We start from the raw sequence: 27657 nt of genomic DNA on the forward strand, positions 1-27657 counted from the left end.
TTCCCTCAAAATTCTATGACGTCAGTACAATATTAGGCCCAGTTTTCCGAGTGCTGAGCACCCTGGCCAGGAGAACTCAGATCTGGGCCAAGGCACCCGGCCCTCAAGGCCCTGGACTTCCTCCCGTACCTGGACCGCTGGGCTGACAGAGGCGCTAACTGAACAATTAAACACGAGCAGAATTAAAATGAGAGGTTGTGGTGCAGGAAGGGAACATCACAGGAAGATCCCAGAGGCCCGAACTTCCCTCAGACTCGCTGTGGGACCTGGGGAGTCCCTGTGACCCTCTGGGCCTCGGTTTCTGCAGACCCTAGAGCATAAAGGTGGTGGTCTCCACGCTCCCGAGGCCCCTCTCCTGCCTGACCGTCTGCGGCTGAGCTGAGATTCACATCCAGACTTCTGGACTCCATCCACAGTGCTCCCCTGACACGGGCTTGAACTCTGGGGCTTGCAGGATGGGATGGGAGTAAAAAAGCCACGAGCCCGGCCATGGAAGAGGTGTGTGCAGTGTGTTCTCGGCAATTTGCTTCCGCTGAGAACAAACAGGCAGGTGCACCCGGGAGGGCTGTCTGGGGACAAAGGAGGCTCACACAGCACAGCAGAGGGAGGGAGCCAGGGGAGGGCAGTAGGCCTCCTGTCCCTGCCTGCAGTCATCCATGTGCCACACTAACACGGATCACTGACCCCTTTCACTGTCTGCCCATTTGCCCGGATGCAAGGTTCCAGAAGGCTGTGTGTGCCCCACGGGGACCCTGCAGCTTCCTTGAGCCACTGCCTCGCTGCTTCATGGCCTGGGACCCCTGAAAGTCCCCTCCACTGTCTGACCTGAGTTTCTCACGTTGTTATCTGAGTTTGGTCTGGCCTTGGGGAAAAGAGCTTCTGATCTCTCACTGCTGACCCAGCCTTGGTGGGATCCCAAAAGCCTCCCCAGGGAGAGCTAGTGGACAGCTTTTGTCCCTTCCTGGGCCTAGATGTCCTCATTTTGCCCTCTGCCTTAGGACTGGACAGGACTTGGAAGGAGGAAGCAGAGACATGGGACACAGGCCTCGCCCAAAAAGGGCCCAGAGAGGGGCTGGTTCTCACTGTGGGCCCAGCAGTGCTAGATGTGCCTCTCCCCAGCACGAGTGTGCGTGCAGGCCCCCAGGCATACATACACCCAGGGTGCACAGCCACAGCGGTATACACGTTCAGGCCTGCACTGTGGCCCTTGTACACAGGCCAGTGGTTAGGCACCCTCCCCAGCACACGTGGGCACATCTCCATGGATTTTCAAACTCATACCAGACGCACACAAGCAAAAGGAGCCCCTCCAACCGACCCATCCTCACATCACTTGGGCACGGGAGCACATGTGCACACCGGGCATGGCATGTAACTCGCACTCACGCATTCATTTATTTATTCATTAATAAATACTTGTTGAGCAGCACTGTCTGGGGGCCAGGGACACAGCGGCAGAAGAGAAAATCCAGGTCCCTGTGGGGTTTTGAGTTCACTGATGCACGCGTACACTTAGGATCGTACACACACATACAGACGTGGACTCACAAGCACATGCTCATGCAGAGACACGCAGGACAGCCTGGCGGCACATCTCTTACCATAGCTCAGCACTTCCTTGTTGAGTCTGACCACGGTGTCTGGCCTGGAGGCACCGACCGTGGGCGACAGCAATGCCAACAGCGGGCCCAGGTTGCATGCCCGAGCCATGGCAGCCCTGGCCCCTGGCCCCTGCCCCCCAGGATCTGTGCTCTGGGGTGGGGACAATCATCAGGGAACTTGTCCAGAGCGGTCCCACCCTGGGCAGCTTAAACCTACCCTATCCAGGACGTCACAAGCCATGAGTGGCTATCCCAGCCCTGCTCACGACCTGCCACACATCAGTTTTTGCATCTCTGCACGGGCAAGAATCCCCTTCCCAGCCTGCTTCATCAGGAACCACGGGGGCATCTGGTCTGGAAACGGCCCCCAAGGCCCAGAGAAGACATGGTCTTGCCTAGGGCCACACAGCAAACTAGGACCCGGTGCAGGACCCAAGTTGTGCCAAAGGAGGATGGAGAGACTCCCAGATGTGGAGACTGAGGGCAGCTTCCTGTCTCAAGGAGGGAGCCCAGGCCCAGCACCCCAAGGCCCAGGGCTGTGTCGTCTGATGCCAGGACTCCAGCCCAGCCTCGTGCCCAGTTGTCCGAACCCAGCCAGAGGAGGACCCAGGGTGGTTCCCATCCTCATATCATCCTGTGCCAGGTGAGGAATGTCCTAAGTGTAGGCCTGTCGCATGGCCCCCGGCCTCTCCCGACCTAGCCCAGCTGGGTGGACTTGGGGAGAGAGAGTCAGGCGGGACCGGGGGGCCACTGCTCAGATGGGTAACTAAGGCCCAGTGAGGCGGCACTTGCCCAGTGTCCCACAGCAAGACCAGGGATGGACCCTTCTGCAGAAGGCTTTGGGAAGTAGCATCCCCACTGAACAGATGGAAAAGTCAAGGCTCCTCCCTGGAGGAGTGCCCGCCCCATCTCCATTCCTATCTCAGGCAGTTCCCGGGGTAGGTGGATTCTCAGTCCCAGCCAAGCCCTCCGCATTCCAGGGCAGGTGTGGAAACTGCTTTATGAGGCTCCCTGGTTCACAGGGCCCACTGTGGGGGATCCAGGGAGGGGCAGGTTTGCTTGTGGTTGCAAGTGTTTTCCCTGCAAACATGGTCTTTGCCAAAGTGTGTGATCCCACGTGTGCGGGGGGGCTGCCACGTCCATGTAGCAAGCCTGCTGCCAACCACTGCAAGACCCTGGGGCCGGGCAGCTTTGGGGCCTCAAAGATCAGCAGATCTCTAGAAGGAGGGCTGCCCCCGGGAGGTCCCCTCATCGCCCCTGGGCCAGGCCCAGGAGGAAAGGGATGCCCAAAGCCAGGGGGATGACTGACCTCTCCACCTGTGTCTCCACGCGGAAACCCAGCTCTTCTAGGAGGTACAGGAGGCTACCTGAGCCCCAACCGACTGAGCCCTGTTCCTGGTCACATACTTCGCCCTCATCAGACATGGAACCCAAACTCAAAGGGCGGCAGACGAGACGGTGTGGAGGACCCAGTGCTGCTACTTAACACTCAGCATCTCTCCAGATGCACATCCCACTCACAGAGGACTGAGCCCATCTGCTCTTTCCACGTTACAAACTCCAGCCTCCGCCTTGGCTATACGGGGCCCAAGGAACTGTGTGTGCCCCTGAGTGGGTTTGTCTATACATGCGCGTCTGAGGGGTATATGCGTCCTTATATTTGTGTGTGGTTGTGTGTGCGTAGTCATGCATACACACGTGTACTAGGTCATAATTACTGGCATCAGAGGAAAGTGTGTGTTTGTGTGTGGGTGTGCACATGAAATGGACGTGTTGCCATCTTAGTTTATGGTGTCACATGCCTGTTTACATGAGTGCAGGTGTGGGGAGTTCTGTGTACAATATGTTTAAGTGGGCTTAGTATACTGAGTGTGTCTGTGGGTCTGTACATGTATGTATAAGTGTGCATAGTGGACTGGTTCCTGACATTCGGGGTATGCCTATGTGTTTGTGTGTGCACATAGACGTGTGCACAGTAGGTGGTGGCAGAACTGCAGGGAAGCCCCCTCCATTCCTCTGCATGGCTCACCTGGGGTACAGACACAAGGGGCCCCAGGGCCTTCCCCCACTCCAGAGCCCTCTGTGGCTCCCACTGATTCCACACCAGCCCATATACCAGGCCCAGAGTCCAGGCCCACCCGCGCTGGGTCCCCATTAGTGCCCACAGAGCTGACAGGAAGTGCAGAAACCACCCAGCCCTCCCCTTAGAGACCAGAGTTCCCCTGGACCAGCCGTGCCTCCTAGCCCATGCTTCCCTGCCCCATTCTTTAGGCAAAAAGGAATGAGCGGAGCCAGCTGCATGCTCCCTAATATTCTTCTTCTGGCCTCAGTTTATCCACTGATGTATAAGACCAGCCCTCCTGGTCTTCACTGTAGCCGAGGCAAACAGCAGACTCAGCAGAAAGCAGCACAAATATTGACCAAAGCCACTCTCAGTGTTTGCTCTAGGCATGAACACTTCCTCTTCCTACACATTTCAAGCACCAGGGGACTTTGGGTGACAGCCAGTAGAAACAAAGGAGGGAGATTCTCACCAGCCCCACCTCCCAACCAGCAATGGTAAGCACTGTTCCATGAGCACCCACTATGTGCAGGCTATTCTGCAGCCACTTTACCCTCCACCCCGAGAATAGGAGCTGCTTCTGCTCACCCCTGTGCTTAACAAATAGCAGGTGCCTGATAAATACTTGTTCGATGAATAAATGAATGCACCAATGAAATGCCCTTGTAACAATGACAGTGGCAGCATTTCAGGGCTTCCCCTTCACCAAATATTCTTCAGGGCACTGTCTTAGTTTCCTATATTGCTGTTATAACAAATTACCACAAACTTAGTGACTTAAAACACAAATTTATTACCTTAACAGTTTTGGATGTCAGAAGTCCAAAATGGGTCTCCCTGGGCTAAAATCAAGGTATTGGCAGGGCTTTGTTCCTTTCTAGAAGCTCTAGAAGAGAATCCACTTCCTGGCCTTCATTCCTTGGCTCATGGTTCCTTCCTCCATCTTCAGAACCAGCAAGTTCGGCTCCTTATGCTGTCATCTCTCTCCTCTTCTGCCTCCCTCTTACATTTATATGGACCCCTATCATTACCCTGGGCCCACCTGGATAATCTGGGATATTCTCCCATGTCAAGGTTAGCTGATTAGCAACCTTAATCTCATCCACAAGCTTCAGTTCCCCTTACGTAACCTAAAATATTTACATGTTCAGGTTTTAGTATGTGAGCCTCTTTGGAGGACAGGTACTCTATTTACCATAGGTACATAGCCTGCAATTTGAGCAACTGCCACCAGGGGGCAGAAGTGAATTCATTTTTAGTTCCACAATCCAAATAGGCTCTTCACAGGCAGAACTGACCAAAAAACCACAGCCAGACATTCCCCTTCTGTATGCTTTTCTTTTTCACCAGTTAAAAGTAGAACTTTATTAAGACAACAACACATAAACATCATTTTGTATTATGTAAAATACAAAACACCAGGGAGAAGCTCGGTATTACAGAATAAATTCGTGTACAGCCTAAGAATGTGGGAAGCTTGGGGCAGAAAGGGGCCTGGGAGCAAGAAAAAGCATGGCCTGGATATTGGCATGCCAGGTCTCTCCCCTGTCCAGCCCCTGAGTCCCTGGCATGGCCCTTCCTTTCTTGAGACCTCAATTTCTCCATCTTTAAAGTGGAAAGTTGGTCAGAATGGGTTCCTCCAAGGGGAAGTTCCAGGGCCAAGCTAGAGACTGGGCTGACCATCCCCACCTGCTCTGTGAGGTCACAATGCCAACAGCTCCCCTTGACCCAGGGAAGATTCCACATGGCACCTTCCAGGGAATGCTAGGAGGTGGCAGCAGAAGTAGCCACTTCCTCCTCACCGACTCCCAGAGAGCCCTGCCACCAATTTCCCATCCTAGAGAAGGACATCGATGCCCCAGTCCTCAAGGAGCCCTGGGGAGTCGCGTGACCCACGCGAAAATGTGGCCCACTTCCCCAGGGAGGTCAGACCCAGGAGGTGAGGACAGCATCCCCTCCCTCTGTCCAGCCCTTGACAGTTACAAAAGGCTGCCCCTCAGCCTTTTCTTGGAAGTCAGCGGGCATTACCAGCTGCACCTACAGATGCAGCACCTGAGGTCAGAGAGATTGGACTGTGACTTTCCTGAAGTCTCCCGGCCAGGAAGTGGTGGAGCGGTTATCTTTTCAGCACGTGTTTACTGAGCACCTGCTGTGTGCCAGGCACTGGGCAGAGTGCTGGGAGCACGGCGTTGCACCAGATGGGTGTGGTCCCTGCCCTCATGGAGCTCACGTGAGGGAGACAGATAGTAAATGAGAAAACACATATCTCTGCCATCTTTATCTGTAGGAGAACTCTGGCTGCAGGTGATGGAAATTCCAGCCCAAAATGATGCCTACCTCTGGGCCCGCAGAACAGGTGTATGTCCCTAGAGGGTATACAAAACAGTTCACTGGGGTAACGGGAAAAATTATTAGAACTTCAGTATGTATTTTCCTTTAGCTCATCCTCTTTTAATTTATATTCCTCAGGAAGGTATAAAGAAAGCTTGTACATTTGAAAGAGCAAATAATATATCAGCACACTTGTATATATATATATATATATATATATGTATAGCTATACATATATATATATAAATAACATTGGGAGTATAATAAAAAATGATGTTTGGAGACCATTACCTTAAGAAATAAAGAAAATATGTATACGTATAGCTGATTCACTTTGCTGTACAGTAGAAACTAACAACATTGTAAAGCAACTACACTCCAATAAAAATTTTAAAAAAAGAAAGGAAAGAAAAACGTACAACACAGGGAATATAGCTAATATTTTATAATAACTATAAATGGACTATAACCTTTAAAAATTGTGAATCACTGTATTGTACACCTGTAACTTATAAAATATTGTACTATATTTCAATTTAAAAAAATTTTTAAAGAATAAAGAAAATTTATCTCACATATTCAAAGGTCCCAAGATATGAGTGGCTCCAGAGAACATTAATTTTGAGGTTCTGCAGTGCCAGCCAAGACGCAGGTTCCTGCCATCTTTTTTTTTTTAAGTTTATTTATTTATTTATAGCTGTGTTGGGTCTTCGTTTCTTCGTGCGGGCTTTCTCTAGTTGCTGCGAGTGGGAGCTACTCTTCGTTGCGGTGCGCGGGCTTCTCATTGCGGTGGCTTCTCTTGTTGTGGAGCACAAGCTTTAGGCACGCAGGCTTCAGTAGTTGCGGCCCGTGGGCTCAGTAGTTGTGGCACATGGGCTTAGTTGCTCCGTGTCATGTGGGATCTTCCCGGACCAGGGCTCGAACCCGTGTCCCCTGCATTAGCAGGAGGATTCTTAACCACTGAGCCACCAGGGAAGTCCCTCCTGCCATCTTTTTGCTCTCCCTTTTGGCCTCCTCTCATGGTCACAAGATGGCTACCACTGTCCCAGGGGTCACACAGAAGCATGGCCATATAGGGTAGAAGGAGAGTGGGTATTGCATCCTGTAGGTCTCAGCTTAGCAGTGAGAAAACTTTTTCCCCAAGTCCCAGACCCCTGTATCCACCCCCACACCTCACCCCTGCAGACTTCCCCATCCTTGTGCCAACAGCAAGGGGACTGAGAATACAACAGGCTGAGACCAATCAGGACCATCTAAATCACTTGGGGGAGAAGGGGACAAGGGACCAAAATCAGCCTTCTGCCAGTAAGAGGAGAGAGTGGCTTTTGGAAGACTGCCACAGCAAACGGAGTCCTTTTCTCTAAAGAGACCTGCATCGGGGGTCAGCCAGACCTGGGTCTCTCCCTGATTCGCAGTCCTGTGTTCTTGAGCAAACTTTTCTGCAATTCAGTTTCTCCATCTGGAAAATGGGAACGCCACACTCCTTGTAAGTTGTAAAACGCAATTGTGAATCTTGTTGTTGCCAGGATCACCCAACGAGGCCGGAACATCTGCAGGATGACAGAGGAGCCTTTCTCAAACACGAGTGAGAAGGGAGGGGAGAGGGGATCCCAGGGTCATTGTGGGCAGTGAGGGGCTGAGGCTCAAAGATGTCAAATGGACAGCCCAGGGTCACCCAGCAAGGGGAGGGGCAGGGCAGGGGGCAGGGATGCTCCCCCAGTGTCTGCAGGCACCATGTCCCAGAGGCTGGCAGTGACATGACAGCCCTGTGCTCTCTGCAGGTGACGCCTTCCTGTTGCCTATCCGCGTCTGTGTCTCAGGCCTGACCCAGTGCATGCTGGGATGTATATGTACGTATACACAGAAGAGCTGCTTTGGCCATCAACATGGGCCTGGGAAGAGGGCCCAGCCTCAAGTCAGGCTGCAGGTTGAGCTCTGGAGGTCTTCCCTTCAGAGGTGTCGGGGGTGTCATTCCAGCGAGGATCTCTTTGGCGGTTGGAGAGAGGGACTAAGAGAGAGACTTGCTGTTTGGAGGAGAAGCTAACTTCCAGCCCTTTTCTACTCTGTCACCAGGCTGGTCCCTGAAGTCATGGGAATGGTTCGATGCAAATCACCCTTACTTCAAGGACATGGTTCTGACCACACCCTAAAGATCAGTCTTCTATGTTCATCCAGCCACACTTCCACTATTCATCCACTCAGTCATTTATCCAACCATCTGTTCACATATCCACCTTCTGGAATATCCATGTATCCCATTAGTTCATCCATCCCTCCAATCCATTCACTGAGTCATCCATCAATTCACCTATACCTTTATTTGTTAATATTCATATCCATCCAGTCATCAACCCATCCATCCTCCTAACCCCCCTCTCATCCTCCCATCCTCCCATCCTCATTCATCTTCCTATTCATCTATCTTCCAAGCCGTTCTCTTACCCATTCTTCCATTTATCCAGGCATACTTCCACCTATTCATGCATTCTGAACCCCTACTTTTTGCCTAGCTCCCCCATGCGGGGCAATGCTAGGCACCCAGGGATGAACCAGACAAGGACTCTTCTACTGAGAAGCTCTCAGTGTCTGGGAATGGACATTAGCAAGGACATCTCAGACTTTTCATGTGCCTGAGTCACTTTTAAGTGTTTATTAACCGCCGGTTGCTAGCGGGTTTACTATAGTTCCAGTACTCACTCCAAGCTGGTGCTTACCCATAAGTGTAGCAAAGGACTGTCCTGGGCTCGAATAGCAAATTGAGAGGGTCTCCCAACAACAGGGTCTCACCCCTGTGAGTTGTTGCAGGATAAAAATGAGGGTGCAGCTACTCACTGCTTTCCTGTCTTCTCCACAGCCTGGATCACCTGCCTGGTTTGCTTCCTGAGGACTCAGGCCCACCAGGTTCTGTTTAACACCCGCAGGTGAGCAGGGGCAGGTGAGGGGAGGGTTATGGGGACTGGAACCGTGCACTGGTGACCATGGTAGCCCCGTCACTGGTTTGGACCTCCCCTCAGATAAGCTATCTCAAACCTGGTTTTTATCGGATCACCTCACCCCAGACCCCAGTGTGGCTCCCCATCGCTCCAGCACCTCAGCCTGTAGCCCTCTGAAATCTTGTCCCACCCTTTCTTTCCAAGCTCCTCTTACTCTGCTTTCTGCTGTGGATCCATTGGGCCAGCAAAGCTAGGATTCTCACTCCCTGGTCCCACTATTCCTCTTCCCACCTCCATACCTTTGTACAGGCTGTTCTTCCTGCCTGCAATGCCTGTCCCATTCTTTCCCTTTCTGTTCCCTGCCCATGCAAATGCCTCTAAATTCCTGCAAGAGTTTTCCACTTCATTCATTCATTTAAAGTTTATATTCTAGACACTTCTTTAATGCCTACTCTGGGCCCAACCTGGCCTCCATCACTCATGAGCTCCCAGTTAGGTGGGGCAGGCAGACACCAAAAACAGTGCCAAGCTGGGAGTGTTGACTCTGGAGGTTGTAGGCAGAGGGGACATTTGAACGAAACCCTGAAGGGTGCATTTCCTGGGAGAGAAGAAGGGAGGGGACAAACAGTATATAGATGGAGAGAGGGAGGGAGAAGGACATGGGTGACCACTGTGAGTTGATCTCTGATGGCCCCAGATACTGAGGTAAGAGCTTTCTTTCCTCTGAGATGCTGTGGAGCCACAGAATATGGCCAGCATTAGGGAGAGAGTGCCATTGCCCAGAAAGGAACCTGTCTCTTGGGGTGGGAACGGGGCAAGAGCCAGGCTAAGACTTACTAGGCTGTGCAGAGCCATACCTCGCCTTAACCAATGCTTCTCTGTCTTCCAGATGCAAGCTGTTCCTCCACAAGCTCATGGAAAAGACAGGTGTTCTGGTGCTCTGTGCTTTTGGTGTGTGTCCAGAGTCCTGCCCCATCCCAGGTGGAGGTATCCCTGGGTTCTTGCCCATCCTGGGGAGGGAAAGAGTGAGGGCTCTGGCACTGACTAGGTGACACTGGGTCAGACACTGCCCCTCTAGGAGCCTCAGTTTCCTCATCTGTCTAATCAGTGTTGCTCGGAAGATTAAATGAAACAATGACCAAGAAAATTTTTTGAAAGCTAAGAAAAACTTTGAAAACTGTAAAGCTCTCTCCAGACCAGGTTATGATAATCATTTCTCTCTCTCTCTCTCTGGGTCTCTATGGCTTCCTACCAGACACCACCACCACCTCCGCATCACAGCTTTGTTTTTTTCAAGCAAAGGAATCTCCTCCTTCCACTTAAGGGCACCGCGGGCTTTGGAGTCGGGGGAGAACTTCTTAGGAAATTAGAAATTTCTAGGCAACATAACCCAACAGATAAGATTCTTTTTTTTTTTTTTTAATTTTTAATTAATTAATTTATTTATTTTTGCTGTGTCGGCTCTTCGTTTCTGTGCAAGGGCTTTCTCTAGTTGTGGCAAGCGGGGGCTGCTCTTCATCGCGGTGCGCGGGCCTCTCACTATCGCGGCCTCTCTTGTTGGGGAGCACAGGTTTCAGATGCGCAGGCTCAGTAGTTGTGGCTCACGGGCCTAGCTGCTCCGCGGCATGTGGGATCCTCCCAGACCAGGGCTCGAACCCGTGTCCCCTGCATTAGCAGGCAGACTCTCAACCACTGCGCCACCAGGGAAGCCCCAAGATTCTTTTAAATAGCTTTATTAAGGCGTACTTGACATACCATAAATCACCCCATTTTTAAGTGTATAATACAGCAGTTTTTAGTGTATTCACAAAGTAGTGCACCCATCACTACTAACAAATTCCAATATTTTCACTGCCCCTGAAAGAGACTTCCCAGTCCCTGGCAGTCATTCTCCTTGCCCCCTCCCCTTCGACCTAGGCAACCACTAATCTATTTTCTGACTCTATGGATTTGCCTATTCTGGACATTTCATATAAATAGAATCATTCAATATGTTGTCTTTTGGTTCCTTTCACTTACAGTGTTTTCAAAGTTCATCTATTTTGTAGCATACATAAGCATTTCATTCCCTTTTATGGCTGAAAATCCATTGTATGGGTAAGCCACATTTTGTTTATCCACCCATCAACTGATAGACATTAGGGTTGTTTCTGCTTTTTGGCTGTTATTAATAAAGTTGCTATGAACATTCCTGTAATATTTTTGCATGGACACGTGTTTGCAATCTTATTGGGTATATACCTAGGTGTAGAATTGCTGGATTACTCTAACTATCTGAGGAATTGCCAAACTTCTCTTCCAAATGGCTGCACCATTTACATTCCCACCAGCAATGTGTGAGGGTTCCAATCATTTTTTTTTTAACATCTTTATTGGAGTATAATTGCTTTACAATGGTGTGTTAGTTTCTGCTTTATAACAAAGTGAATCAGCAATACATATACATACATCCCCATATCCCCTCCCTCTTGCATCTCCCTCCCAACCTCCCTATCCCACCCCTCTAAGTGGACACAAAGCACTGCTGATCTCCCTTCCAATCATTATTGTCTGTCTTTTATCAGCCATCCTAGGTCATACAAAGTGATATCTCATTATGGTTCTTACTTCATGTCCCTAATGACTAATGATGTTAAGCATCTTTCCTTGTGCTTATTGGCCATTTGTATATCATCTATGGAGAAAGGTCTATTCAGATCTTTGCCCATTTTTAAACTGGATTGTTTGACTTTTTATTCTTGAGTTCTAAAAATTCCTTATATAGTCAGGATTCAAGTCCCTTATCAGATATATGATTTGCAAATATTTTCTCTTATTCTGTGGGTTGTCTTTCTTGATAAAGTCCTTTGATTAAGGCCAATTGTAAATTTTGATTAAGTCCAATTTATCTGTTTTCTTTTGTGATATGTGCTTTTGGTGTCATATCTAAGAAACCATTGTCTAGCCCAAAGTGATTAGGATTTACTCCCATGTTTTCTTCTAAAATTTTTATTGTTTTAGCCCTTACATTTAGGTCCATGGTTCTTTTTTTTTTTTTTTTTTTTTTTTTTGCGGTACGCGGGCCTCTCACTGTTGTGGCCTCTCCCATTGCGGAGCACAGGCTCCGGACACGCAGGCTCAGCGGCCATGGCTCACGGGCCCAGCCGTTCCGCGGCATGTGGGATCCTCCCAGACTGGGGCGCGAACCCGTTTCCCCTGCATCAGCAGGCGGACTCTCAACCACTGCGCCACCAGGGAAGCCCCATGGTTCATTTTTTAGTTAATTTTTGTATATGGTGTGAGGTAAGGGTCCAACTTTATTCTTTTGAAGTAGATATACAATTGTTCCAGCATCATTTATTGAAAAGACTATTCTTTTCCCCATTAAATTGTCTGGTACCCTTACTGAAAATCAATTGACCATAAATATGAGGGTTTATTTCTGTACTCTTAGGTCTATGCTATTGACCTATATGTCTATCTGTTTGCTAGTACTACCCTGGATTGGTTGCTTTACAGTAAGTTTTGAAATCTAGAAATTGCTTTGGCTATTATGGGTCCCTTACATTACAATATGAATTTTAGGATCAACTTTTCCATTTCTACCAAAGAGGCTATTGGGATTTTGATAGGGATTGCATTGATCCACACATGAATCTGGGGAGTAGTGTCACCTGAACAATGTTAAGTCTTCCTATCCATGAACGTTGGGCTGTCTTTCCATTATTGGTGAATAACTCTATGCCTCCTTTAATTCTTTCAATGATGTTTTGTAGTTTTCAGAGTGCAAATTTTGTACTTCTTTTGTTAAGTTTATTCCTAAGTATTTTATTCTTTGACATTCTGTTATAAATGGAATTGTTTTCTTAATGTCATTTTCAGATTGTTCATTGCTAGTGTTTAGAAATACAGTATCCTCAGGGGGACTGGTTCCAGGAACCCCTGTATATACCAAAGTCTGCAGATGCTCAAATCCCTTATATAAAATCATGTGGTACAATGAATACAGTCAGCCCTCCTTACTTGCAGATTTTGCATCCCCAGATTTGACCAACTGCAGATGGAAATTTAGATCAGCAGTTGGTTGAATCTGCAGATGTGAAACCCCCCAACATGGAGAGCCAATGGTATATTTATTTTAAAAAATCTGTGTGTAAGTGAACTCCACAGTTCAACCCCTTGTTGTCAAGGATCAACTGTACAATTGATTTTTGTGTACTGATCTTGTATCCTGCAACCTTGCCAAATTCATGTGTTACTGCTGACACTGGGCAAGACACCCAGTTTTGTATACTTTAAGATCTCTATATGCAACATCATGTCATCTGCCTTTTATTTCTTTTTCTTGACTAATTGACCTGGCTATAATCTCCAGGATAATGTTAAATAGAAATGACAAGAGCAGGGAATTTCCTGGTGGTCCAGTGGCTAGGACTCATTGGTTTCACTGCCAGGGTCCGGGTTCAATCCCTGGTCTGGGAACTAAGATCCCACAAGCTGCATGGTGCTGTCAAAAGAAAGGGAGGAAGGAAGGAAGGAAGGAAGGGAGGAAGAAAGAGAGAGAAGGGAGGAAGAGAGAGAAGGAAAGAAAGAAAGAAAGAAAGAAAAAAGAAAGAAAGAGAAAGAAAGAAAGGAAGGAAGGAAGGAGGAAGGAAGGAAGGAAGATGAAAGAAAGGAGGAAAGACAGAAAGAAAGAAAGAAGAAAGAGAAAGGAAGGAAGGAAGGAAGATGAAAGAAAGAAGGAAAGAAAGACAGAAAGAGAGAAAGAAAGAAAGGAAGGAGGAAGGAAGGAAGATGAAAGAAGGAAAGAAAGAAAGAAAGAAAAGAAAGAAAGAAAGAAAGAAAGAAAGAAAGAAAGAAAGAAAGAAAGAAAGAAAAGAAAGAAAGAAAGAAAGAAAGAAAGAAAGAAAGAAAGAAAGAAAGAAAGAAAGAAAGAAACATGGCAAGAGCAGACCTCCAGACTTTCACCATTAAGTATCATGTTAACTGTGGGTTTTCATAAATGGCCTTTTTCAGACTGAGAAAGTTCCATTCTATTCCTGGTTTGTTGAGTGTTTTATCACGAACCAATGGGTTTTATAAGCTTTTAATAATGGCTTGAATAATGAGATTTCAGGCAGCACAGATATCATAAAATGCAGGAGAGACCACACCCCCTTTTCTTCTCTTTGTCAATTATCCCCAGTAAGATTGAGACAGGAGAGGGAGAGGAGACAGATTATTTGGTTTATGTGAGACACTTTGCATATATGATATCGTTCAATCATGAAGTGGATATTACTGCTATTCCCATTTTACAGAGGAGGAAACTTGAAGTGTAGAGAGATTAAGTAACTTCTCCCAAATGCTAGTAAGTGGCAAGGCTGGGATTTGAATCCAGATGGCTTCACTCCAGGGCTCTTAACCTTTCATCTTAAATGGCTCATTCTCATTCCCCTGTCCCCACAGGATTCTGGATGCTTTCTATGCACTTGCCGTCCAAAATGGAAGTCTGGCAGGTGAGTGTGTGTTCTCTTCAGGCCCCACCACTGACTGGCCTCACCCCAGCCAGTCAATGTCGCTTTCATAAGCTCCTTTCACTCTTACCACATCTGGACCCTACTCAGTTCCTGACTCATTCCAGCTCCAAATCTCTGCCTTTGCCATGCCACCCACCTGGAACCCATTTTTCCTGCCAAAATGTGACTTTTGAGGACCAGATGCATAGTTCATCCTCCAGGATGCCTCTCCTGTCACTCATTCCCAGAAGTGACCCATCTCTTCTTTATCAAGGCCCCCACCTACAGTGGGATGGTGAGTCCAGGGAACACATTTCTCTCTCTATTCAAGGCAGTTTGTTCTTCTGCTTAATTGAGATGAGACCATTTGCTTTGTGGTTCCTGGAGAAGGAGGAGGAAATCAATGGCCAGAGCTCCCTGTCTAAGGACAGAAAAGAGCCCTAGAGAGAAAGGGGATCTGATGGGCCTGTCCTTCCCTCTCCTCTTCTCCCCTCATGAACTTCATCATATATATGCTTCAAGATCCAGCTAAAATGTCACCTCCTCCAGGAACACCTAAGCAGAGGTAGTCACATTCCCCTCTCCCACAATTTTCTGTAAACATAAATGCAATTTTTTGTAATCATAACTATTTCCCCAACTGTATTGGGAGTCCTTGAAGGCAGAGCCAGGTCTGATTCATTCCAGCAATGTCCACCTCAATGCCAGGCACAGGGTGGACACAATCAATGCTGGATGTCTAGATGGCCAGATGGGAATGTGAATGGATGGGGGATGGAAGTAATGGATGTAGGGATGGGGGAAATGGATAGGGGGAAAAATGGATGGATGAATGGAAGAGTGTACAGAGAGAGTGGATGGATGGGAGGGCAGATGGGATAGGGTGAGTAAATGGATGGATGAATGGATAGTTGAGTGGGATGGTAGATAGATGGGAGGGTAGAGGGATGCATGCGTGCATGGATTGATGAGAGGGTCAAAGGATAAGGTAAGGCAGATGGATGGGAGGGTAGATGGATAAGAAAGATTGGATAAATGGAGGAGCAGATGGATGGGAAAGGGTCGATGGAAGTGTATGTGGATGGATGAATAAAAAGAAGGGTAAATTGGATTTTGAATGGATGGCAGGTGGATGGGTGGGTCGGTGGGTGGAAAAATAAATAGGAAGGTGGATGAGTGGATGGATTTATGGTTGTGGGAGGATGGATGGATGAAACTCTATTGGGCCCAGATTAGGCCATCTGAAGAAGCTCTCTTGCTTTCCTCAACACCCCAACAGGATGACAGCATAAATAGTCCACTGAAGAGCTTGAGGTAAGAAGAATCTGCTAAATAGTCCTATTATCACCTAAAAACCAGAGCTATAGCCAGAACCTGAGATGTATTGGCTAAGAATATGGGCTCTGCCAGAAAACCTGGGTTTAAATCCCAGTTTCCATACTTCCTAACTGGTTGAACTTATGCAAGTCACTTCACACCTCTGGGCCTTTGATTCCCCATTTATGAGTGAGGTATAACATCCACCCAGTTCTAGGTAATTATGGGTATTAAAGAAGATGTAAACTGTCTTGAATAGTTCTTGGCCCATAGTTAGTGCTCAGCAAATAAGAAATTTTAACCAACAAGATACCACCTGGTGGCAGCATCCTTAAATGCAGACAAAATACTCAAATATTTAGAAGGAATGATCTGGGTTTAAGGATAGTTGGATAGTCCAAGCAGAAGGAAGAGCATGAGTAATATTTTAGAGATAAGAACTTTCTGGGTAGGTTCAGGGATGGGCCCATGAGAGTGGAAAAATATGAAGCTAGTTCTCTGTGGGCTGACTGGCAAAGGTAGAAGCTGAGGGTAATAGCAGCAGCATCACAAATTGGTCAGTCCATATTCTCACTCCTTCCTCATAAGGATGTGCCAAGAAGAGGTGCAACATCATGCTGGGGAAATCCAGGACCTCCGAGGTAACTTGAATCAGCTCATTGCCAAGCTCCAGAAGATGGAAGCCATGTCAGATGAGGTGAGATGCTGGCCATTCTGCCCCAAACACCTGACCTCTCTTTGTTTGATGCCCCACTCCTCATATTCCAAGTTTTGGTGGAGCATATCCCACAATAATTTCCTGGGAAAGAGCAAAATAAGAGGTATATTATTTTTTTAAGAACTTGCGTGTTTGAAAACATCTTTACCCTACTGTTGCACTTGATTGATAGTTTGGCTGGGAATAGAGTCCTAGATAGGAAATTTTCCCCTGAGGATTTTGAAAGACGTCTACTATTGTGTTCTATTTTATACTGTTGCTTTATAGAAGTGTAATGTCGCTCTTATTATTCATCCTTTGAGTGTGATCTGTTTCCATTCCTGAGAGTTTGTAGGATATTCTTTTTACCTCCAGTGTTCTATATTTAATCTGCTTGGGGGATTGCTGAAATTATTGACTCTCTGGGTTGATTTTTTTCAATAGTTTAGGAAAATTCTTAGCTATTGTTTCTTAAAATATTGTTTCTACCCCATTATCTATCTCCTCTCCTGGGACTCCAATTACATCTATGCTAAACTTTAGAGTGCTTTCCACATAATTCCTATATTATTACCTGGTTTGCTTGCTTTTCACTCTTTTTCTCTATGTGCTTAAGTCTTGATACTTCCTCTTCATATTTCTTCAGGTTAACTAATAATCCTGTAGTCTGTTCTGTCCAATCTACTCAAACCTTTCCATTAAATTAATTTCATATACTGCATTGTTTATTTCTAGAATATATATTTGAATCTTTTTCATAGATTTTAATTCTATGGTGAAGTTCTCCATCATTTCATCTATGCTGTCTTTTCCTTTATTTTATTTAACATACTGGTCACAATTATTTTTAAATCCTTGTCTGCTAAATCTAATATCTGGATCATCTATGGTCTCCTCCTATTTTCTGTTTTTTCTTTGGAGTATCAATCTTATGGTCTTGCCTTTTCATGTCTGGTAATTTTTTAGTGTTTTCTGGACATTGTTTACAAAAGAACTAGATGCTCCAGATAATTATAATTTCAAACAGGAAGAGTTCCCCCTTTTCTTTGTAAGGAAGATGAAGTATACTGACCACTTCTATGTAAACATGCATTGAACTGGTTCAGACCTGGATTGCAATTTTTGTAGGATTTAGTCAGAGGTTTTCAGTTTAACCCTCTAGCCTCCTGCCCGTGCAGTTTCAAAAATTGGTAAATGTTTTTTTTTTTTTTTGCTGTGCTGGGTCTTTGTTGCAGTGTGTGAGCTTCTCATTGTGGTGGCTTCTCTTGTTGCGAAGCTCGGGCTCTAGGCTTGCGGGCTTCAGTAGTTGTGGCGGGCGGGCTCAGTAGTTGTGGCTCATGGGCTCTAGAGTGCAGGCCCAGTAGTTGTGGCGCATGGGCTTAGTTGCTCCATGGCACGTGGGATCTTCCAGACCAAGGATCGAACCCATGTCCCCTGCATTGGCAGATTCTTAACCACTGCACCACCAGGGAAGTCTTGGTAAATGTCTTGATGGGAAAGACTGCCATGTGTTTGAGGCCTCTTGAGTTTCCAATTTTTTAAAATTTATATTATTGAAATATAGTTGATTTTCAATGTTGTGTTAATTTCTGCTATACAGCAAAGTGATTTGGTCATACATATATATACATTCTTTTTCATACTTTTCCATTATGGTTTATCACAGGATATCGATTATAGTTCCCTGTGCTACACAGTAGGACCTTGTTGTTTATCCATTCTATATATAATGGTTTGTATCTGCTAGTCCCAAACTCCCAGTCCATCCCTCCCCCACCTCCCCTCCCCGTGGCAACCACAAGTCTGTTCTCTATGTCTGTGAGTCTGTTTCTGTTTTGTAAATAAGTTCATGTCATATTTTAGATTACACATATAAGTGATATCATATAGTATTTGTCCTTCTCTTTCTGACATACTTCACTTAGTATGATCATCTCTATGTCCATCCATGTTGCCACAAATGGCATTATTTCATTCTTTTTGTGTGTGTGTGGTATGCGGGCCTCTCACTGTTGTGGCCTCTCCCGTTGTGGAGCACAGGCTCCAGACGCGCAGGCTCAGCGGCCATGGCTCATGAGCCCAGCCGCTCTGCAGTATGTGGGATCTTCCCGGAGCGGGGCACAAACCCATGTCCCCTGCATGGCAGGCAGACTCTCAACCACTGCACCACCAGGGAAGCCCTATTTCATTCTTTTTTATGGCTGAGTCGTATTCCATTTTATATATGTATATATACCACATCTTCTTTATCTATTCATCTGTTGATGGCCATTTAGGTTGTTTCCATGTCTTGGCTATTGTAAATAGTGCTTCAATGAACATTGGGTGCATGTATCTTTTCGAATTATACTTTTGTTTGGATATATGTCCAGGATTGGGATTGTAGGATCATATGGCAACTCTTAGCTTTTTGAGGAATCTCCATACTGTTTTCCATAGTGGCTGCACCAATTTACATTCCCACCAACAGTGTAAGAGGGTTCCCTTTTCTCTACACCCTCTCCAGCATTTGTTATTTGTAGAATTTTTAATGATGGTCATTCTGACTGGTATGAGGTAGTCCCTCGTTGTTTTGATTTGCATTTCTCTAGTAATTAGCAATGTTGAGCATCTTTTCATGTGCCTGTTGGCCATCTGTATGTCTTCTTTGGAGAAATGTCTATTTAGGTCTTCTGCCCATTTTTGATTGGGCTGTTTGGTTTTTTATTATTGAGTTGTATGAGCTGTTTGTATATTTTGGAAATCGAGCCCTTGTTGGTCACATCATTTGCAGATATTTTCTCCCAGTCTGTAGGTTGTCTTTTCATTTTGTGTATGGTTTCCTTTGCTGTACAGAAGCTCATAAGTTTGATTAGGTTCCATTTGTTTATTTTTGCTTTTATTTTTATTGCCTTGGGAGACTGATCTAAGAAAAAAGACTGGTACGATTTATGTCAGAGAATGTTTTGCCTATGTTCTCTTCTAAGAGTTTTATGGTGTCATATCTTATATTTTAAGTCTTTTAGCCATTTTGAGTTTATTTTTGTGTATGGTGAGATGGTGTGTTCTGACTTCATTGATTTCATGTGGCTGTCCAGCTTTCCCAACACCACTTGCTGAAGAGACTGTCTTTTCTCCATTGTATCAATATATTCTCACCTTCTTTGTCAAACATTAATTGACCATAGGTGTGTGGATTTATTTCTGGGCTTTGAGTTTCCAATTTTGGATACAAAATCTCTGACCCCACTGGAAGCCTCCTCTGCCAGGGTCAAGCTTGGATTCTCAGCCTGTAATTGTACCCATAATTGGTTTAGTGCCCTCAGGTAAGCACAGCTGTAGCTGCTCAGTATTGCTTTAGCATTTCTTCTAGGGCAGGAGTTCTTACAGTGAGGCCCCTATTCCAGCAGCATCCACATTAACTGGAAAAATGTTAGAAATTTCAAATTAATGGGCCCCACCCAGACCTACCAAATCATATACTTTGATGATGGGAACCAACTATCTATGTTTCAACAAGTCCTTCAGTGATTCTGGCACACAATAAGGAGAATCACTGTTCTAAGGCTCTTGCTTGTTTTGTTTTGGGGTCCCCTTCCTCAGAGGGACTTGGTTTACTAAGGCTTGTGAGACCAGGAAGTTTTATTCTGCCTTTCAGAAGCTTTCAAAGTAGCCCTTTAGCTTCTTACATAGTCTTGGGGTTCAGTTAGCATCTAATGGAGGAAACTGGTCATGGTCAAGGCTCATCAAATCTCCAATTTTGTCTCACCCACCGTATGTAACTGTTAAAAACTTTGCTACTTTCTCTTTTCCCAGTAGCAGCCCCTGTCTGACCTAAACTCAGATCCTCAACCCATACCCAGAATCATCAAATGCCCCAGGGATTTTTTTAAGAATGTCAGCACATTTTAGAGTGGTTGTCCCCTCTCTAGAATTTTAGTTCCTCTGTTCCTGTTTCTTTCATAGATCAGTGATGGTTTTAAAATATGATTTAGTAAACTATCTGGCTTTTTCTAGTTATTTTTAGTGGGACCATTGGTTCTCTGTAACTTACTACATCTTACCTTATATCTGAAACGTCATAATAATGTGCCTATGGGCTGGCCACACTTGAACCCTTTTAATTTGGAAACATGTGTTCTTTAGTCCTAAGAAATGTTCTTTAAGAAAGACAAATACCATATCACTTATATGTGGAATTTAAAATATGATAAAAATGGACTTATTTACAAAACAGAAACAGACTCACAGACATAGAAAACAAACTTACGGTTTCCAAAGGGGAAAGGGGGGAGGGATAAATTAGAGGGAGAGTTTGGGATTAACATATACACACTACTATATATGAAATAGATAAACAACAAGATCCTACTGTATAGGACAGGGAACTATATTCAACATCTTTTCCTATAATAGAAAAGAATTTGAAAAATATATAGATGTGTATAACTGAATCATTTTGCTGTACAGCAGAATCTAACATAACAATGTAAATCAACTATACTTCAATTAAAAAAAAGAGAAACGTTCTTTAATCATGTGATTAAACTGATGATTTCCCCCTGGCCCTGGTTGCTCTATTCTAGGTTTTGAAACTCCTTATTATGTGGATGTCAAACTCCTAAACTAATACTCTGGGAATTTTTTCTTTTCACCCCATTTTCCTCTCTTTACCTTTCTGCTCTACAGTTGAGAAAACATTGTCAGCTTTATCTACCAAAACTTCTACTGAGTTTTTCATTTCTGCTAATGTATTCTGAATTCGTAACCGTTTTCTCTTTGTTCTCTCGGTGCTCCTTTTCATATTCTTATTTTCCTATTCTTATTTTATAGATGCAATATCTTTTTTTAAATCTTTTTATGAGCAATATCTTTTCTTACCTTTTGGAGCTCAGCTCTTACCTCTCTGTGCCTCAGTTTCCACATCAACGAAATAGAGTAATAATCATTGCCCTGTAACACTCTAGCTATTATCTTAGTTACCACTGCTGCATGACAATCCATCCTAAAACGTAGTGGTGCAAAACTACCATTTTATTATGTTCAGAGATTCTGTGGGTCAGGAATTCAGACAGGACACAGTGGGGATGGTTTGTCACTGCTCCATGATGTCTGGGGCCTCAGCTGGGAAGACTTGAAGGCTAGGGGTGACCCAATAGCTGGGTCTGGAATCATCTGGAGGAATCTTTATTCACTTGTCTGGAGGTTGATGCTGGCTGTCGGCTGGGAACTCAGGGCTGTTGACTAAAGCACCCATAGGTGGTCCCTTCGTATGGCATGGGCTTCCTCACAACACGGCAACTGGCTTTCAAGAGTGAGCGTCCCCAAAGCAGGCGGTTCACCTTTTAGGACTGAGCCCACAAGTCGTACAGCATCACTCCTGCCATAGTCACAGGCCCATCCATACCGATGGGGAGGGAACTGAAGTCCCGCATCTCCATGAGAAGGGTGTCAAAGCCACACTGAAGGAAGAGCGGGGAACGGGAGACATTTTTGCAGCCATTTTTAGTAAATACAATCTGCCACAGCTGTGAAGAGTCTAACAAAATAATAGCCAGTGATTACTGAGCACCAACTATGCTAAATGCTTTGTGGTCTTTCTCTGGCAACAGAGCATAGTGGTTAAGAGCCTGAACTCTGGAACCAAAGTTCCCGGGTCTGTCTCTTAACAGCTGTGTGACCCTGGACAAGTTACCCTTTTGTGCCTCAGGGTTCTCCTCCTTAAAATGGGGATAATAGTACATACCTCCTAGGGTTGCTGTGGGGGCATAAGAGTGACCATATGTGAAGCCGAAGACAGTCCTGGCATATAGTAGCGGCTTTATGAGTCTCAGCTCTAATCCTTGCAAAAGTAGGAGGTGGATGCGATTATCAGCCCGTCTTACAGACAAGAAAATCGAGACTCAGGGGGCGGTAAATAGCCCAAGGGCCCTTAGTAGGAAAGGTCTGACTCCAGCTCCCCTCCCCTTAACTTCACTGAGACTCCTGGTCCTGCGTGTGTGACATCCCATCACAGTGGGTGTCAAAATACTAAGTAACCCCATGGGTGGGATAGGGCTGGCCCTGGGCTTCCTCACAGCATAGCACCGGGCAGCCCTGTGTGTGGATCATGCAGGGCCAAGCAGGTAGGGACAAGAGGGAGTCCTGAAGACACACATCACCTGGTGTGAACACGCCTGTGGACCATGATCCCTAAGAACGCACCAGTGCACAGCTTGGGTTTTCTGCCTTCTCAGCAAAAAATGGCCCAGAAAATAATGAAGATGATCCAAGGAGATTACATTGAAAAGCCGGACTTTGCCCTGAAGTCGATAGGTGAGTGCCTCCCCCCGCCCCCCTCCCCCTCGCCCCACCAATCGGCCCACCTCCAGTTTCCTTAGAAACCCTTCAGAGGGTAGATTTCAGTTCTGGTCTGGGGCACACTCTGCTGCTGGGAAGTTTGTCCTCAGAGCTAACCTCTGCCCCCCAGCTGGTCTCCTTGTTACAGTTTTCCATTCTCTCCCATGGCAGCTGAGGTGGGAAGGGGAGGCCCTTCCCCACCCCTCCCCCACCTATCATCCTCCAAACCCAGGGGTCAGCAGAGCTGTCCCTGCCCGGCTGGGGAGACTGACCACGGGCCCAATTACAGTTGGGAATCGTGCCTTGGAAAAATAAAGCCAGTGGCTGCAGTAGAGGGGTGGGAAGGAGGACGCTGGGTTGAGACCTGGTGAGGAGGGAAAAGCGTTCCAGACTGAGGGAACCGACATGAAAGGTGCCCCTGTGAGGGGCTGCGTGGAAGGCGGGGAGGTGGGCCGGCAGGGTGGGCTGCCCTGTGCAGACAGTACCAGCTCACGCAGGCACCCCCAGGCCCAAGGAGGTGTAGGGTCAGAAGGCATCAGTCTAACTTCTCAGGCCTGGAGTTTCTTCCTCTGTGAAATAATGGCCATAGTAATAATAACTAGGTTATAGTAACTAGGCTGACGTAAGTGAGCAAGCACCTTACTTGGCACCACGCGCTGCTGGAAAAACAGTTTGGTGTATTAATTCCTTGTAACCTCACAACAACCCTATGAAATGGATCCTATCATTACTACCATTATTGTTACTATTATTATACCCATTTCCCAGAGGAGAACACTAAAGTCCAGAGAGCACCAGTGACTCTTCCAAAGTGCTCCCCCAGCATATAGTGAGTCTCCCCTCCACCAGGCAGAAGCCAGGGCTGCTCAGCTGGGACACCCCTCCCCCTGATCCTGCACCATCACCTCCCATACAGGGGCCTCCATCGACTATGAGCAAACGTCAGCCCCATACAACCACGACAAGGCTCGCTCTTACTGGAACTGGATCCGGCTGTGGAACTATGCACAGCCCCCGGACGTGATCCTTGAGGCAGGAGGAATGGCAGGACTTGGGGATAGTGGCAGGGGTGTGGTCAGGGGCCTGGGGGCAGGAACTGAAGGCAGAGGTTGGAGTGAGAGTGCAGGGGGTGGGGGCCTGGGGCAGGGGTAGGGGTAGGAACAAGAGAGTGGGGTGCAGAGGCAGAGAAAGGGGGCAACTGATGGGGTGAGGGGGAGACTCTGGGGAGAAGTCAGGGAGCAAGGGCAAGAGGCGAGTGCAGACAGCAGGGACCCCTGGGGGGGGCTAGGCAGGAGTAGGGGACAGGCACAGGGGCAAGGACAGCCTGCTTTGGCACTGGAAAGGGCCCCTCCCCCAGCCCTCAAGGCTTGAGGGGCAGGGAACCCTCAGGGCCCAGAGAAGGCCCCTGCCCTCGCTGCACTGGGCTGAGGGGAAGGCTTATCCTTGCTGCCTACAGTCAGGGAAACTTCCTGGTGTTGGTGGTACTCGAGCCAAGCTTTGTAGACAGGAAGGACCTGGCTCATCCAGGAGGGCCGAGGAGGTCTAGGCAAGCCAGGGTGGGATGAGGAATCTGCTCTCACCCACCCACCCACCCAGCAAAGCCCTCATTGCATCTGACACTTCTAGCCCAACGTGACACCTGGCAACTGCTGGGCCTTCTCGGGTAACAGAGGCCAGGTGACCATCCAACTGGCCCAGAAGGTCTACCTGTCCAACCTGACACTGCAGCACATCCCCAAGACCATCTCACTGTCAGGCAGCCTGGACACTGCCCCCAAGGACTTCGTCATCTACGTGAGCACGCCCTGGCCGGGAGCGATGCTTAACTGAGGGAGGGGACAGCTCATAATGGCAGTATTCCAGGCACTGTGATAAACTGTCTGCACAATTCCCGAAGCCTGCAGGGGCTGGACCTTAAGGCTGGGAATAGCCAGGGTCGGGGTCAGATCACAGCCTTCAAGGAAAGGGGGTAAACAGTACTTTATTTCAACCCAAGCTTTTCAGAGCCAATTTAGTCTTCAGAGACCATTAAGCCCCCATTTTACGGATAAGAAAACTGGAGATTCAGAGAAAGGGCAGGGAAACATCAAACCCTACAAGTCAATGGCAGAGTTAGAAGTGGACCCCTAACCTTCTGACTCCCAGTCCAATGCTCTTTCCTATTCATTACTCTGTGCTGCAATGGAACGGTGCCCAAAGAGGTAGGGAGCTCCCCATCCTGGGAGGTGTGTAAGTCTCGGCTGGGAGAAGGCAGCACCCTCTAGAGGTCCTACTTGGGCCTGACACTTTCTTCTTGGTTCTGATTCTCCAGGGCATGGAAGTTTCCCCAAAGGAGGAGGTGTTCCTGGGGGCGTTCCAGTTTCAGCCAGAAAACATCATTCAGATGTTCCAGCTCCAGGTACCTGAGAAAAACTGCCCATGTTGAGCACCTAATGAACACACACTGTGTGCAGGGCTTTACCCAGGGGACCCCACTTCATCTCCCAGCAGCCCGAGGAGGTGCACAGTTGTCACTAACCCATTGACAGATGAGGAAACTGAGGCCTGGAGTGATAGAGCTACTGCCCAGAGCCTAGAGTAGGACCCTGAGGAGACCTATTCGCTTCCATTTCCCTGACCTGCCCAGGATCCCTCCCGCTGTGGTTCCTCCCAGGGACAGCAGGTGTTGAGCAGGTGGGGCCTGTCAGGCCAGGGTTGCTGGCCTCAAACTTAGAGTCTCCATACCGGGGGGACACATGATCAGCACCTGGTCCAACCACAGGTGGGGAAGCTGAGGCCTGGAGGGAAGGGAGTTGGGGACAGAAGCAGGACCAGAGGGTGGCTGCTGGAATGGCCCTGAGACTCAGTGGAATGTCTAGGCTTGGGAATCAGGCTGACCCCGACCCAGATCCTGACCCAACCAAAAGTTCTGTGTGATCTCAGGCCATTCCCTTTCTCTCTGGGCCTCCGTTTCCCCTGGTGTAATTCCCTGGGAGGTTGAGACCATCCAGTGAGATCTCACAGGCCAAGGCCCCCTTTTGCACTGGGCTCCATCCCCTCTGGGGAGGGTGCAAAAAGGGGAAGAGGGGGAAGCACTTACAGAGCACCTACTGTGTGCCAGGTGCCAGTAAGCCACCTGGCCCCAAGATCTCATTCCATGCTTACGGCAACCCTGAGAAGCAGATATTACCGCTCCCTGTTACAGACGGGGAACTGAAGCCCAGAGAGGGTGTGGTTTGCCCAGGGTCCCGGAGCATGTATGTGCTGTGCTGGGATGCATTCCTCATCACAGTCTATCTGTCCTCTGGCCTCATCCCCTTCCATCCCAGCCCCTGAGTAGCAACTTACTGTGTGGCTTTGGGACATTCTGCTCTGTGAGCCTCAGTTTCCCCACCTGAGAAATGGAGGGTTCCCTTCCTCTCCCAAACACTCCTCTGGACAGGTCGGGTGGGGGCCTATGGCGAGCTGCCCCACATCTGTGACTCTTTTCTAGAACCACCCTCCCAGGACTTTTGGATCAGTCAAGGTGAAGATATCAAGCAACTGGGGGAACCCACGCTTCACCTGCCTATACCGAGTGCGTGTGCACGGCTCTGTGACTCCACCCAGAGAGCAGCCTAACTAGAGGCCCCACCCTGAGAGAGATTAAAGTTTATTCTCCACGCCCCTGCCCAAGTCTGAGTGTCCTTTGGCCCCGAAAAGTGAGCATGGGCTAGGGTTTGATGTCTGAAGCTCAGTTAGCAATTATCAATCATATGCTGGGTACCCAGGCACCCTCACAGCAGCCCCATGAGTTCCCATTTCACAGATGGGGACAATGAAGTCTCCAAGCAAAAAAAAAAAATGACTTGCCAGAAGTCACAGCCAGCAAATGCCAGCACTAGGATTCAACCCCAGGCAGTCTGATGCCCACACATGACTCAGCTTCCTGGCTTCAAGTCAGGCTCTGCCCCTGACCTGAGTGTGACCTTGGGCAAGATCCAGCCCTCTCAGTCTCTCCACTGTACAATGGGGACAGAATTATGGCTGTTGTATCAGATGATGTGGGAGATGAGAAATCCCACACTTGACCATCACAAGAGTGTTTCAGCATCACTGATCATTACGGAAATGCACATCAAAACTACAATGAGATACCACTTCACACCCATTAGGATGGCTATCATCAAAAAAAAAAAAAAAAAAAAAAAAAAAACCAGAAACAGTAAGTGTGGATGAGGATGTAGAGAAACTGGAACCCTTGTGCACTATTAGTGGGAAGGTGTGTACAGCCACTGTGGAAAACAGTAAGGCAGTTCACAAAAAAATTAAAAATAGAATCACCATATGACCCAGCAATCCTGCTTCTGGATATTTACCCCAAAGAACTGAAAGCAGGGTCTCAAAGAGATACTTGTACACCCATGTTCATAGTAGCATTATTCACAACAGCTGGAAGCAACCCAAGTGTTCATCATCAGATGAATGGATAAACAAAATGTGGTCTATACATATAATGGAATATTATTCAGTCTTAAAAAGGAAGGAGATTCCACAATATGCCATGACATGGATGAACCTTGAGGACATTATGCTAAATAAAATAAGCCAGTCACAAAAAGACAAATACAGTATGATTCTACTTATATAAGATACTTAGAGTAGTCAAATTCATAGAGACAGAAAGTAGACAGGTTGCCAGTGGCTGGGGGAGGGGAGAATGGGGAGTTAGTGTTTAATGGGTACAGAATTTAAGTTTTACAAAATGGAAAGAACTATGAAGATGGATGGTGGTGATGGTTGCACAATATTATGAATGTATTTAATACCATTGAACTGTGCACTTTAAAAAGGTTAAGATGATAAGCTTTATGTTACATGTATTTTACCACAATTTTAAAACTTGAAAAAAATTATAAAATATCTGAAATCCTGTAAAGGAGAAACTCTGGGAAACTTTAGA

General features: G+C 47.1%; 1 protein-coding gene across 1 annotated transcript; it reads left to right on the forward strand.

Moving 5' to 3' along the window:
- Positions 1-5565: 5565 nt before the first annotated feature.
- On the forward strand, positions 5566-26340 carry SUN5 (Sad1 and UNC84 domain containing 5; the record flags this gene model as incomplete). Its single annotated transcript, XM_082644495.1, has 13 exons — positions 5566-5720; positions 7521-7579; positions 7776-7844; positions 8849-8915; positions 9817-9878; positions 14355-14404; positions 15684-15718; positions 16310-16418; positions 22634-22712; positions 23653-23768; positions 24363-24530; positions 25048-25134; positions 26209-26340. 13 exons carry the CDS (start codon positions 5566-5568, stop codon positions 26338-26340), a joined length of 1188 nt encoding a protein of 395 aa, XP_082500621.1.
- Between the last annotated feature and the right edge of the window lie 1317 nt (positions 26341-27657).

Source organism: Mesoplodon mirus (genome assembly GCF_964341445.2).
Source record: "Mesoplodon mirus genome assembly, chromosome: 15".
In the NCBI taxonomy this organism is placed as follows: Eukaryota; Metazoa; Chordata; class Mammalia; order Artiodactyla; family Ziphiidae; genus Mesoplodon; species Mesoplodon mirus.